This window comes from Sclerotinia sclerotiorum, genomic scaffold (assembly GCF_000146945.2).
Source record: "Sclerotinia sclerotiorum 1980 UF-70 scaffold_15 genomic scaffold, whole genome shotgun sequence".
Lineage (NCBI taxonomy): Eukaryota > Fungi > Ascomycota > Leotiomycetes > Helotiales > Sclerotiniaceae > Sclerotinia > Sclerotinia sclerotiorum.
The window spans coordinates 270,752-284,368 of NW_001820821.1; the positions used below are offsets into that span (position 1 = coordinate 270,752).

General features: G+C 43.5%; 4 protein-coding genes across 4 annotated transcripts; 2 read left to right on the forward strand and 2 right to left on the reverse strand.

Moving 5' to 3' along the window:
* Positions 1-650: 650 nt before the first annotated feature.
* On the reverse strand, positions 651-3,825 carry SS1G_10157 (hypothetical protein; the record flags this gene model as incomplete). The annotated part of the gene is made up of 2 exons (XM_001588560.1): positions 651-3,563; positions 3,655-3,825. The coding sequence occupies 2 exons, from the start codon at positions 3,823-3,825 to the stop codon at positions 651-653; spliced, it is 3,084 nt and encodes a 1,027-aa protein (XP_001588610.1).
* An 856-nt stretch (positions 3,826-4,681) lies between these two features.
* On the forward strand, positions 4,682-5,077 carry SS1G_10158 (predicted protein; the record flags this gene model as incomplete). Its single annotated transcript, XM_001588561.1, has 2 exons — positions 4,682-4,745; positions 4,911-5,077. 2 exons carry the CDS (start codon positions 4,682-4,684, stop codon positions 5,075-5,077), a joined length of 231 nt encoding a protein of 76 aa, XP_001588611.1.
* A 2,740-nt stretch (positions 5,078-7,817) lies between these two features.
* On the forward strand, positions 7,818-10,833 carry SS1G_10159 (hypothetical protein; the record flags this gene model as incomplete). Its single annotated transcript, XM_001588562.1, has 4 exons — positions 7,818-7,965; positions 8,017-8,392; positions 8,451-10,567; positions 10,619-10,833. 4 exons carry the CDS (start codon positions 7,818-7,820, stop codon positions 10,831-10,833), a joined length of 2,856 nt encoding a protein of 951 aa, XP_001588612.1.
* Positions 10,834-11,684: 851 nt separating this feature from the next.
* Positions 11,685-12,848, reverse strand: SS1G_10160 (predicted protein; the record flags this gene model as incomplete). Its single annotated transcript, XM_001588563.1, has 5 exons — positions 11,685-11,821; positions 11,940-12,013; positions 12,266-12,326; positions 12,537-12,599; positions 12,734-12,848. The coding sequence occupies 5 exons, from the start codon at positions 12,846-12,848 to the stop codon at positions 11,685-11,687; spliced, it is 450 nt and encodes a 149-aa protein (XP_001588613.1).
* Positions 12,849-13,617: the final 769 nt, after the last annotated feature.

Here is a 13,617-nt window from a genome sequence, read left to right on the forward strand (position 1 = left end):
CAACTATAAGGTTTATATATTTTAATTTCTTCTCATCTCATCTCATCTCTAATTTGTAACTTTGTTCTACAACTACAATACACCTACTATCTTATCTGCCCTGTATTGCCTTGGCACACTCACTTGATATAAAACCTGCATCTTCATCTTCATCCATATCGCTATAATTTATTTCCATTTTTCCCTTTCCAATGCCGTCCCCCACTACACCCGTCCTCAATCATACCGTGTCAATGCATCAACTACTCTTTCTTAACCACCCCTCCTCAAAACACCAATTTCAAAACGCCCATAGAATAGCACACCGTGGAATCTTCCTTATACTGACATAGCTCGCTTTCATTTGCCACGCAAAAAAAACAAGAAAAGCCGTAGTGAAAACACTATAAGAAACGCTTATGTCAAGAACTATGCAACCGGTCCAAAGGAAAATGCCCAATTCCTATTAACGCCTTGCTTGAATATAAACAAACACTGTTTGCGCCTTCCATGAAAAACAAACATGACAAAGTCATGTAAATGTTAGAACTAGAGTCCAACATCCCATTCCCTGCATTGGCCCCTCAAGACATGATACTGAAAAATCCTCAAATACTGTAATCATGGGTTGAAAATGCAATTTCCGTTCGCCATCGTGGTATCGTATTTTATCATAGCTCCATAGCAGGATCAGCTTCTGAGACCTCCTCGATCATTTCATCTGCTTCTGCCACTTCTTCAACCGCAGGATCATCAACACCCTCAAGATCTGCATCGGCTTGCGTCATCCCATTCTGACGCTCCCAAACCTCTCTTCTAATCCGCGCATCTTTTGCAATTCTTTGTCTTTCAACTTCCTCAAAGCCTCCAGATTTCTTCAATTTTCCTTCTTCAACGAATTGGGTCAGCTCCTTTTGAAGCACGTTGCCTCTACGACCTTCAAGTTCCTTTTGACGAAGCTTTTCTGCACGTTCGATAGCTTCAAGGCGATTCTCGTGATTTGGTTGTAAGGCACGAACTTCGTCTAGAACACCTTCTTTTGCCATAGCAGGATCGATTGGATCAATACGGTTAAGCTTAGAAAGACTTCGACCAGTACCAACTTGACTTGGAGATCCATCCTTCAATTGTTCTTTAGTAGCTTGTTCCACAAGTGCAAAGGTTTGTGCTGCCTTCTCCAAATCATCTTGAAGATCTGCTGCAAGATCTTCTTGCATAGTAATCTCTTCACGATCATTACAGACTGTCTCTAATTCCTTCTCCCAAATCTTTGTCCAAATTGGCCTCTCTCGTTTCAAGAAATCTTGCATCCTCTTGAGTTCCATCGTAGCCTGTGAGATATCCTTGGCCACAGTCTCCAATTGCTTAGGAAGAGGTCGTACACCACGTTGTACAACATCCTTTCTTAGATCTTCAACAATATCTTGAAGATCATCAACTTGCGCAACCAATTTATCGGAATCTTCGCTGAGGTTCTTCTTTCCACCATTGACATAAGAACGTCCGGAATCGCCATTGATATCTGGAATAGCAGCTTTAACAGCAACACTCTTGACAGAGCTAGCCTTTGAGCGAATCAAAGCCATGGAACTTTGAATGTCAGATTGAAAGCTAGAATATGTTTGTCGGAGTACCGCAAGATCACGACGAAGGCTCTGAATTTCAGTAAGTTGCGCTTGGCCATTGACTTTCGAGGGGCTAAAGCTATTGCCATTGGTGAGTCGTCCAGTATCAATCATTGAAACTCTTGAAGAGACAGGTGGTGCAGAAGCAATTCGAGCCATTTCTTTTGCAGCATCTTGTTGACGATCCGAGACTCTCTGAATGGTAACTTGCTGATCATCAACTGCTGTTTTGACACTCTCGACCATTTTCTTCAATCCTCCTAAACTATCATCAATGTGTCGCTTGACTTCATCTAGTACCTCCACATTTAATACGAGTACAGAACGATCTTTGATATCATGAAGATCTTCCAGTTCATGACGAACACCAGATACTGGATCCTGTATATATATCTCAGGTAGATCAACCCCATTATTATGAGTGTTCCAGGCGAACTTTTCAATGAAAGCCAATTGCAATCTTGCCATGGATAAATCCTTGTACCCATCAGCAAGGACAAACTTCTTGACCTTGGTTTTGTATTGTAGGAAAATTGTAATTTCCTTGTCCGGTGGAGGTGGTGATCCTTCAGGTGTGAATTGTCTTGCTTGACTACCGTAACTGGGACTTTCTCTTTTGCTAGCAGATCTCCTGTGTACGGGAGCTTGAGGAGGTTCAGTTGCAGCCTTATTTTGATCTTGATCTTGATCATCAAAGTTTGGAAGCACATCAGAAGTTGGCCCATTGAGACTTGAACTTGGTCCATCATAATCTATAAAAGGTTGTCTTGACTTCTCTTCTGAAGTTTTGGGTGTTGGGCTGTCACTTGAGGGTGGTTCGTCTGGCTGCTGAAATGAGGTCTCTTGGCTTTCCTCTGCGATCACACTTGGCTTTCGAACTGGAGATGCATCATTTTGAATTAAACGGGAATTTGTTCGACCAAGACGGTGATCACGATTTTGAACAGCTCTCAAAGATTCTCGAGCATCATTGCGCCCTCTGTTTGGTATTGGCGAATTCTGTGGAACGGGAAGCATTGGAACCCCATTTGGAGATGCACCAACAAGTTTTGAGATTTGGTAAGCGGAATAACGCCTCGAGGCTCTTCTTTCCAAGTCCCCACCTCTTTGTAGAGCTACCAATGCAGCATTTGTCTTCGGTGGCGGAGGTGGTGGTGGAAAATTGTCAACAGTCAAATGATCAGTATCATTTGGACGTGGCATTGGCACAGTGACTTCATCTCCAGGATAAGGTGGGACAACAGGAATGCTTTGCATTGTCGTGCTTGACAGTGTAGATTGGTCTGAAGATACTGAGCCTCGAGATGAATCTCTCGGTGGAGGAGCAGCTCTTCTGTTTGATGATCCTGAGGCTGATGACATTCGTGGAGGGATGGCCGAGTCAGTGGTGGACTGCCCTTTGCTTCCTCGGTCATTTGTCGAACCTGAGTCTCCTTGAAAATTATCTTCCAACCCTTGATTGAGCAGTGTGGTTAATCCGGTGCTGTTACTGGCAATGCTACTGAAGCTTCCATTCCTAGGTATGGCATCTCCATTTTGTGCTCCGCTATCTCTCCCTTGTTTCTGCCGCAGTTTCTGTTGCTTTCGCTTTAAACCGTGAAGAAGAGTGATGATTATATCTCTGATTCGAGGCAAGTATCTTTCCAAGCTCTCGACGCTTGCCTCTTGGCTGAGTGTGGATTCCAGTATATGTCGAAGTAACTCCGGTACATTTCCTAAATCCGAAGTATCAACATTGATTGCAGTAAACGCCCTACAAGCAATGTTGAACTCATATCCCAAGCGCACATAAACATCTGAAACTTGTGCATCGGTCGCTTGATGTCGAGACCATTGTGTAAGGGTTTCGAGGAGTTGCTTTGTGGCGACCAGAAGATGTGTTACACTCCTTTCGATCTGAGATAATGGTGGGGCATGTTGACCACTTTGACTACCACTGCTTGTCGGAGGTTGGCCACCCTATGAGCGAACGATATTAGCACCGGATTCTATTTGAGAATTCATTGTCGCAATTATGAATAAGATATTCCAAGCGGATCGCATCACTCACGTTTTGTCTTCTTCCCGAATGATTGCTTTGAACAGATCTGGTTGAAGCAGTTGAATTCCTCGGCTGAGGACCCAAACTTGGAGATATGGACCTAGCAGATATTGTAGGTGGTGGTCCAGGTGAATCTGATGCCGGAGATCGTCTTTGAACAGGTCGTTGAGGTGCTTGCATTTCTGCGACCGATCTATTTACTGATATCCTGTGGAAAGTTGAAAGGAGGATTTAGCAAAGAGTCAGCGCCCCATGCACAGTGTGTATGTATCTTGGAGTCACCAGTGTCGTTCCGAAATTTCAATGCCAATAAGCGCGCTCTTATGAATGAAGGTGGTGAAGAATTCGCAGCAAATACGTGAATCCTTTTGGTTGCAGTAAAAGTATTGTATCAATTCAGTCCAATCTACACGGCAGGTAAGTGCCTCATGCAAGTGTGCCAGATCACGCTAGTTATTAGCCGAAAAGTTTTAATCAGGTGGTGAAACCTTCTGGCTGGGGAAAGTCTGAGTGGCCCGAGCTCTTGGAGATCAAATGTCAAAGGGTTGAATGGGTTGTCAAGTGGAAATTTGGAGAGAATGTCAATGTAGGCGCCTACCTAGGTGAATGAGATTACCTAATAATAAGTATTGCCGTATCATGGATAAGTTTCTGCCACACAAAGAAGCTTGATGTTAAAGTCCAATGCCCATGTATACATTGCAAACATTTAAATCTAGTTTGGATTTCCATTTTCAGACATCTATAAAACAAGGATTACCCTTGCCATTCCCATTCCTATTTTGTTCATTTTACGAAACATTTTATATTACCAGACCAACCTCTTAATTTTGACAACGATAATGATTACATTTGAAGAGAGTGCCTTTTTCAACACCTATTTTCGCATATATAGTGAGTGAGAGTTTGAAGATATAGATGGGAGAAAGAGTCATATACAATCTCAAAGGGTTGATTGGTTACCCCCCTTTTCATTGGGCGAAACATAGCGAAACAGCCTAAAGGTGACCATCGTCATATCACTTGGTTATTCATGATGAATGCGAAAAGAAGAATTACACCAATAGTACAAGTCGTCCTCCAACCGGGTGATGTTCGAGGTATGTATTCTCTGGCCTTTAGTGGACTTCTTCCTTTACACCAATTATCCATCCTTCAGGTCACTTCTCAATTTCAACAAATAAGAGAGATTCTCGGATTCGAGTCTACCTCTTGAAGCTACTCAAGCACCGGTAGATATATGATGCTAACCAAGGATAATCTAGATTTATACCCACAAGCAAGGCATGAGGTATCAGATGGCACTGCACCTGAGCAACAGTTCGGATATTTTTCATACCGCGCGGCAATGACAGATATTCAACAAACTCAATTCCGTCTAGGTCGCATCCCGAGATCGTGGAGGAATGCAAACCTTTCTTTGATTGGCTAATAACTCGAACCCCAGTGCAAACGAAGATAATACATGAGGCATGTCTCAACATTTTTACGAGAGGTTCGTTGATAGATTGATAAACTCGATTATAACCTAGATATTGATTATGGACATTGGACATTGGACCTTTCAATTCGACACTTCTTTTCCTACCTCCACAATGTCACCCAAAACCACTGTTGTGTGGTTGAGTTCCAAATCATCAAGAATCCGTCCCACTGAATTTGTATGTGAGAGGAGATAAAAACCAAAAAAGTCCGGTCGCACTCAATCATTCCGTGCAGGTGTTCCAACTCATGTAGGGATTCGAAGCTCAGACCCGTGTTACATACATTCTAATATCTATGAAAGCGCTCGGGACATTGAAGAGGAGGATGGGGAACAACCAAAAAGGCTTGGATCGCCCTCGTTAGGAACAGGACCATTTTTACAAAGGAAGCGCCCTCGACTTTATAATAGAAGTGTGAGAATCCCATTGTCAAAGGGCTTGAGTTGGATTCGAATAAGTCATTGTTGGATATCCCATGGACTTAAGATTTCGCAGCTTTGTAGATCATTCCCTCCTTTTCAATACCTCGTTAATTTCTCAACATAGAATGTACATACTATATACCCTTCTTAATACCTCTCTATAGAATCCCTTGAAATAAATATAGAACATACAATATCCATTGTTAACCTCATCGGCTTTTATATGCAAGTAAGCCTGCACACCGAGGAAGATTATTGTACAATCGTTACAGTACATCTCATACCAAGATCAAAGGATATTCGTATATGTGACCGACGCGAGAGGCCCCAATGAACATTTCCTTCCCCTTTGTTGAATCAGATTATTGAATTCACATATTTACATTTATTTTACTTTACTCGGTCTAACCAGAAAGCCTTTATTAGTTTATTCCTCATTACTACTCAATGGGTAGCTAATACTTTGTTTCTTCTCCCTTTCACATTGGAAGAAACAAGCCTCCATCCGATAATCACCCCTCCCAAATTGACACATTTCCCAGAGATCTGATTTCATGTGGCCGTAATATCTACAAGGCGCACAATTAAAATACCATCAAACCCCCATAAACCCCCATTTGGATTAATGCTCCCGTCCATCGACACTAGGATACCGTATCTACCGGATCCCCGAGGTATTAATAGCATGGAAGTAGGAGGAGAAGGCTCAATGATTAATGAAATCTGATGGATTTTTCTATCGTGGTACAGCGAACTACCTTTTTAGCATCAAAGAAATATATCAGTATCTAAAATAACTACTGTATTGTTCTAGCTTCTAGATTATTATTTTGCTCCGATAATAGGTAGGTATCGATCTTAAATACGGTGGTCGACATCTGACAATTTGGAAAGCAAGGCAAGCATTTCAATGGGTTGTCATCATTATCAAAATCAAAGTCATTTATTATAATAATTCACTTGTCACCCATTGTCAACGTCAACTTCTTTTCTGATCTCTATCCAGCCTCCGCCTCTTCCTCCTTCTCCTCCTCTTCCTCCTCTTCCCTTTTCCAATCTATAAAAAAATACTTCTTTTCTCTCTTTTACTACGTGAAATTTCATGGATAATACAAGTCCTTGTTATTGTTAATAAGATCGAGAGAATCCACCAGGTACACACATACAACCACCACCAAACCCGATAGATTAACCACGAGCTACCTATCTTAACAACTTCTTTCTCTCCCTTGATCTATTTTTTAGAGACCCCAATACTTTTTTCCATTTTTCCTCCTCACATTCCAGCGGGGAGTAAGAATAGTAATATCTTCTTCTACTTCTTGTTTTCCTCTTATAATAATTCTTGTGCTTGGACAACCTACAGAAGCTTACCTACCTAGTCCAAAAAGAAATCCGCGCTATTCTTGACAAGCCAAAATACCCCATTCGCTTGACTGCATCATTTACCTACACTCCAACCTACATCCTCCACCTCCGAACCTCTTCAGAAATTCTAATAATTTCCCCTCTTCTCAAGGATCACCCACAACCCAACACACTCATAACTTTCGAAAATTAGCTGATCTGTTACGATATACTGTAATCATTTTCAGCGATTGCGAAAGGGAGAGCAGTGGAGGTCTCTTTTTTTCTTTAAACAATAGCTTTCTATCCGAGGTGAGACAAAATGTCCTGACTGCACTTTACAACAACAACAACAAGAACCCAGCCTTTCTTTTTGACACGATTAAGCTTGGAGCTTTCGCAATCAACTGAACCACCACATCACAATTCAGTCTCTGGCCTGCAACTGTGCATGACTTTGTATTCATGCTAATCACATTCCTTTTAAATAGAAATTTATTCTTGACAAGGGTCGATTCCGATATTGAGACCCCAGATTCATCAAGAATCTCCCAGCCTTGACGGACGTACACATTGGCGCGATTTTAGAGATCAAAGGAAGGGGTGTGTTTGGAGATTTCCGTTTAAGTGGTACGTATTTTGATTTTTCCCCTCCTTGATTCTTCCAACGTTTTTCTTTTCTTTAAATCATTCAATGATTGACCGCATGGTCGATTGAGTAATTGCGCATTCATTGTGCGTTGTGTAACCCAATGCCGAATCAGACTCAACTTGACTTGACCCTCACCTTCAAATTTCATTCACCCGGAATTTTATGCTAACACATTTCTCCCCCAGATATTTTCTCCCAGTAAATCACACACATACAACTATAAAGTTCAATACAGTCGATAATCCATTTGGTTGTCAGTTGTTGAATATGGTACAACAAGGGAAAAAGGGTAACGACCTTCCCAACGGCGGCACAAAGTATAGAGAGCAATCAACAACCATGACCTCGCAAAGAAGAGACATGGGAGATGCTCGAGGAAATGGTATGGGAAAGGCGGATGGCAGATCGCAAAATGGTTCGTCACTCTATATCCAACCAATGACATCACAAAATCTAACCTCTTCAGGCAACTCAAGTTTCTTTCGTACAGATGCTGCGATTTCTGGCAACCGAAACCAAGGAGAGCGTGTATTGCAAAAATGGGTTCCCGATAAGCCCTCTGATACCGATGGCTCCTTGGAAGGAGGTCGAGGAGGAAGAGTTGCTCCTTGGGATCAGTTTGCAGAGAATGAGCGCCGATTCGGCTTGAAGACGGATTATGATGAGAACATTTACACAACTCAGATCAACACAAACCATCCGCATTACGCGCAGAGACTTGCCGAAGCAGATAGAAAGGCTAGAGAAATTGAACGTAGCACAGCCATGAACTCCCATGTTGCAGAGGAACGCATTGCAGATCATATCGGGTCGAATGAGAATGGACTTGACGAAGAAGACAAGTGAGCTTTTTTTTGTTCTTTTATCTTACAAACAATGCTAATACATGGGTAGATACAGTGGTGTTCGCAGACAACAGGATTTCCCACCCCTTACCTCGTCGAAAGGTGCATATCAACCACCTGGAAAGCGTGCTCCTGTTGATCGAACTCCTGCTGAACGTGCTCCTGTCGAACGTCCCCCTGTCGATCGTGCACCCGCAGCTGCCCCAGTTGCTGCACCCGCGGATCGTGGCCTTGTTGATTCGGCTATTATGTTTGCTGGAGCGAAAGCCGACAAACCAGCAGATAAGGTAAAACCAGCTGCAGCTGCGACTGCGAAGTCAGCAAAATCAGACGTGGCAACCCCACCGACTACCACCGAGTCGAGCACCACTCCTACTCCCGAGCTTAAGGTGTCTGCGGCTCCTTCTGCAAGTCGCACAGTCTCCCCACAGGTCAAGACTACTGGTGGACCCAATGCTACAGCAACTGTTGAGGCCGATGTATCTAAGGCTTTCAGGACCTTTGCTGCTAATCAGCGAAACAATATTCAGCAAATTCGCATTAACAAAGCCAAGAATGACAAGCAAATCAAACTCAATGACTTAAAGAGATTTGCGATTGATTTCAAGTTGAACACTCCAGTTCCATCAGATCTTGTTCCTATCATTGCCAAGGATCCTGCAAAGCAAAAAGCAATCCAGGAGAAAGCACAGCGCAATGCTGAAGAAGCAAAGCTGCATCCTGCTGATTCGGTCAAGCCAATTACACCAGGTACGGATGGGAATGCTGCACAACGTTCAGCTACTACAACCACTCCTCATACTACATCACCACCGGCCGCTACACCTACTCGCCAAAATGTTAATCGTGGTCCTTATCCTCAAGGTAGCCACAGTTTTACGCAAAATTCTCGAGGCGATAGACCTGTTCAAGCACAGCAGACCATGCCCCGAAGCGGCACAGCCGGAAATTTGGCCCAACGATTAAGAACTCTCGAACAGAATAGGCCCGCTCAAGTACCATCGAATGTGATGCCAGCTCATGAGGCTAGACTTCCTCCCACGGGTCCCTCGAACGCAGTTGACCCGAACTTTTCCCGTCGCTCAAGTGGTGTAACAAGCGCTCAAGGTGGTCCAAGACTGAACGCCAGCGTCAGCGAATTTCGCCCAAATGCATTCGCAAAAGACTTTAGTCCGGCTGGTAACCCAAGCAGTGGTTCGAGTCCTCGTTCAATGGCCAATGCTCCAGAGACTCAATCAACAACACCAGTCGCACGTTCTTTGATTCGTCGTAAGCCATTGGCAAAGAGCGCTCGCCCTTCACTCCAAGGCAAATATGATGCAATGGAACTCATTAAGACCCTCAAGCCAGGAGATGGAAAGAACTGGAGCGCAAATGGTGGTTTAAAGCCAGCCTACGATACCCATTTGTTATGGAAGTTGAGTGCTAACGGTGCTCCTACGGAGTCTTACGTCCAAATCTTCGAAAAGGCACCATTCCCGACTACAACACCAGTTGTATCAGAGCCTCACCCACCGCAAGCGGCTCCACAAGTACCACATCAACATCAACTACCATTCCACCTTCAATCTGGTGTGCACAACATTAACGCTAGACAATCCCCACGTCAACCACCAATTAGCATGCATGGAGCTCAAATGGGTCACCCCACACCAACTTTCAGTGGTCCTGATGAAATGCGCATGATGCCATCACACTCTGCACAGTCTTTCTCATCTCCGAGAATGCAGCAACTGCCGATGGCATTCCATTCTCCAATGGGTGCAAATGCTCAATTAGCCTACAATCCACAGATGGTACCTTACCCAGGTGCACCTCAAATGCAACCATTCAGATCCCTTTCTCAAAACCATCAATTCATGCCACAGCAGGGACATATGGGTCAACCAGTTATGATGCCTAACCCTGCAGGTGGGTTTTTGCCTCCACAAGGAATGGCACCTGGTCCACAAATGATGTATCCACCTGGTGCGCAAGGTCAATTCATGCCACCAAATAATGGTCATCCTCCAGCTATGCCAAATGGCGGTTATCCAAGTCCTGGTCGAGGTGCTCCAATGATGATGAACCAAGGTTCCCAACAAGGTCATCCACAACCTATGTACGGTATGAGTCCAGGTCCTCAATACGGCAACGTAGCACCGGTTTTCCCTCAACCAATTCCAAATCAAAGTAAGTTCAATATTCTAGAAAATGTTGCAATGGATTCTAATACAACGATAGTGCCAATGCGAGGTAGTTATGGGGGACCAAACCCATACGTCACAAGCCCTCAGAATCTTCAAGGCGCCCCAAGAAATCAATATAACCCAAATTCATCGGATTACATTAACAAACCAAACTACCGACATGGTCAACACCCACACGGCCCACCAAACAATCAAGTTCCAACTGGTCCTCAAGCTCAAGCTACTGTTGGGGCTGATGAGAGTAAATGAGCAAAGATGCTCTAACTTTCGAAAACATATTCATCACGTCGATGCTTCAGCATCATGCATTTTGATAAAGTGGAGGAGAACAGCATCAAGTCTATGACCTTTTATTGTCGCATCTTTATAGTGATTGCATCAATATAGTTCATCGGACCTTATTTGGATCATTGACATCAATAATCCAGAGATCAAAGCAATTGGATCCATTTCACCAATTTGATCTCAAATCAATGGTGGTTAGTTGGTACAGATTTATTTTTTGCTTAGCTGTCTGATATGGAGGAATTTTATACTGCCGTTGAGATGTATATCTGATATTTGTATCAGAAGATTGGCCCGGAAGGATGGATTCGACTCGACTGCTATCAAGTTTATTGGGGGATGCGCAACCCAACTGTACAGCGGGGTGGAAGGGAGGAAACCATTGCAGGATTGTTTTCTTTAAATAGAAACATTCATCAAGCATTTGGTGAGCTGGCCAGACTAGCAGATGCGATATTCCATCAATTAGAGAGGCTTGATAAAATGTATTCATTAATATGATGGAAGGAATGAACTGACAAAGGCTTTTAGCTGATGGGTAGAAGATGGTCATTTTTCTATTCATCACTTTTATGTATCCTACATAGCTTTAGGTCTATAAGCATGAGAATCGTTCCATCACCATGGTTTGTGTCTTTGGATGTGAATTGATACGATATTCTTGAATATTATTCCCAATGCCATTTTTTAACACCAGTTCCATTCCCTTTGCAAACGCCTGCGCCCATACACATGAGTTCGCTTTTCGCTTTTGATGTCAAAACTCGTGAAAAACTGTAGCGGCGCAATGAACTTCTCACTTCTTAACTTATCCATCACCTCGAACCAGACCCAGAATCAGAATCAGAATCAGAATCAGAATCAATCAGTGCCTCTAACCCAGCCGCTTCCTCACTAGGTAATTGACGTGGGAACCATCCGTACGTGGTGAGGGATATGGATAATTCGCCTACTGTTTTTGAGGGGGGGTAAGGGTGTTAGTTGGGTTTGGGTTTTGGGGTTTGGAGAGGAGGAGTGGGGGAAGGGGAAGAGGAAGGGAAGGGAAGGGAAGGGAAGGGAAGGAAACTTACGAGATCCGGTGCTGATGGTTATGCCTTCGGTTCGGAGGGCTGTGGCTTGAGATTGGGTGCCGGTGGGGTGGGTTCTTTTTTGCGGGTGGGGGAGGGGGTGTTAGTTGGGGGTGTGGGATTTGGGGGGAGGTTGGGGAGTTTGGGAGGTTTGGAGGGGGTGAGGGGTTTGGGGGGTTTGAGGGGGAAGATGTGTATATGTATGGATGGATATGGATGGATGGACATGCGATGGAAGTGGGAGGTGGGAAGTGGGAAGTGGAAGAACGGAGGGGAAAAAGAGAGGGGAAGAAAAGGTATAAGGAGGAGAAAGGAAAGAGGAGATATACCTAGGACTTATCATACCCTTGGAATTTATTACACGGTGCCAGGGCACATTTCCATTGTGGACTTTGATTTGGTGAAGGGGGAGTTAGTGGATGTTTTATTCTTTTATTCCTTTTTTTTTTGGATTTTTGGATTGTTTACCCGGAGAGAAAGCTGGGAGAAGAGGGAGTGTGAAGGGACTGGGGATGAGATGGCATGTTGAGTTATGAGGAGGATGGTTATTGGAAGGTTGTCGCAGGGTTAAGGGGGAGGATGAAAGAAGCTCTTACTTACAAAGCAGCGAAGGATCGGTAGGTAAATGCTTAAGACATATTCCCACCTGACGGGGTCGTTGTGCTATAGAAAGACGATTAGTTTAAATCTTTGAGATAAAAATTGCCTGGAGGTGGATTTTGATGAGATCTAAATTATGAATAGTAGAGATATATAAAAATGGAATAGAACAACGAAGGAAGGAGTATGTAACATACGCGTTCCGATTAATCGTGCGATGTGTCCGTAACTGGTTACTTTTCCGTAGGGAATTTCTTGGACGGCGCTGTAGACTGAGTGGTAGAAGGCTTCGGCTTCGTTGGTGCGGGGCATGGTTGGTGGGTTGAGGGTTGAGGGTTGAAGGAGGGGGTGGATGTTGGATGTTGGAGGTTTTGAGTGAGGGGATGATGGGGTTAGGAGTTGAGCTTGTTAATAAAGATTTCTAGAGAAGTCTACAAAAGAGGAATATTGTATTCTTGATAGTGAGCTATTTGATTTTTTATGAGTTGTTTATTATGATTTCATCTAATAATTAAAGATTTAAAATAAACTGATTTCTTGATTCAATATAGATATTCGGCATAAAGAAGAATAAATATATTAGCCAGCAGCCAAAGGTAGGCAGTATTAAATGCAAGCAGGGCTCACCGGGAGCTCCGATAAGAATTACATGCATGATTTACGATAAGAATGGAGATCTCCCGTAACGTAGAAATCTCTCTACTGTATCTCCCGTGCTTCTAAATTAAGCTTCACCGCATATACCGCCTCACGCGTCAAGCTCCGCAACATCTATAACGTTGACGTATGTAGGTGTTATCAGATACTTCTTCTCTCCTCCTTTGGAGAACCAATATGAAGTCCTCGCAAAATCATCAAATATCTTGATGTCTCATAAGGTTTGTTTTCCGTGTAGTGTTATCAAGTCTGTGATATCCCAGCCACCGGAGATTTTTCTCTGCTGTTGGTAATCCCGTTTCGTTTCGTTTCTTGATTTTCCTAGCCTCCTTTTCTTGCTTGCATTTAGGGAAAGGATTCTTTTCTTAAATCAGCCTGGTACTTGCGCTATCTTCTTTTCGATTTGTCGATCTGAAGACTACGG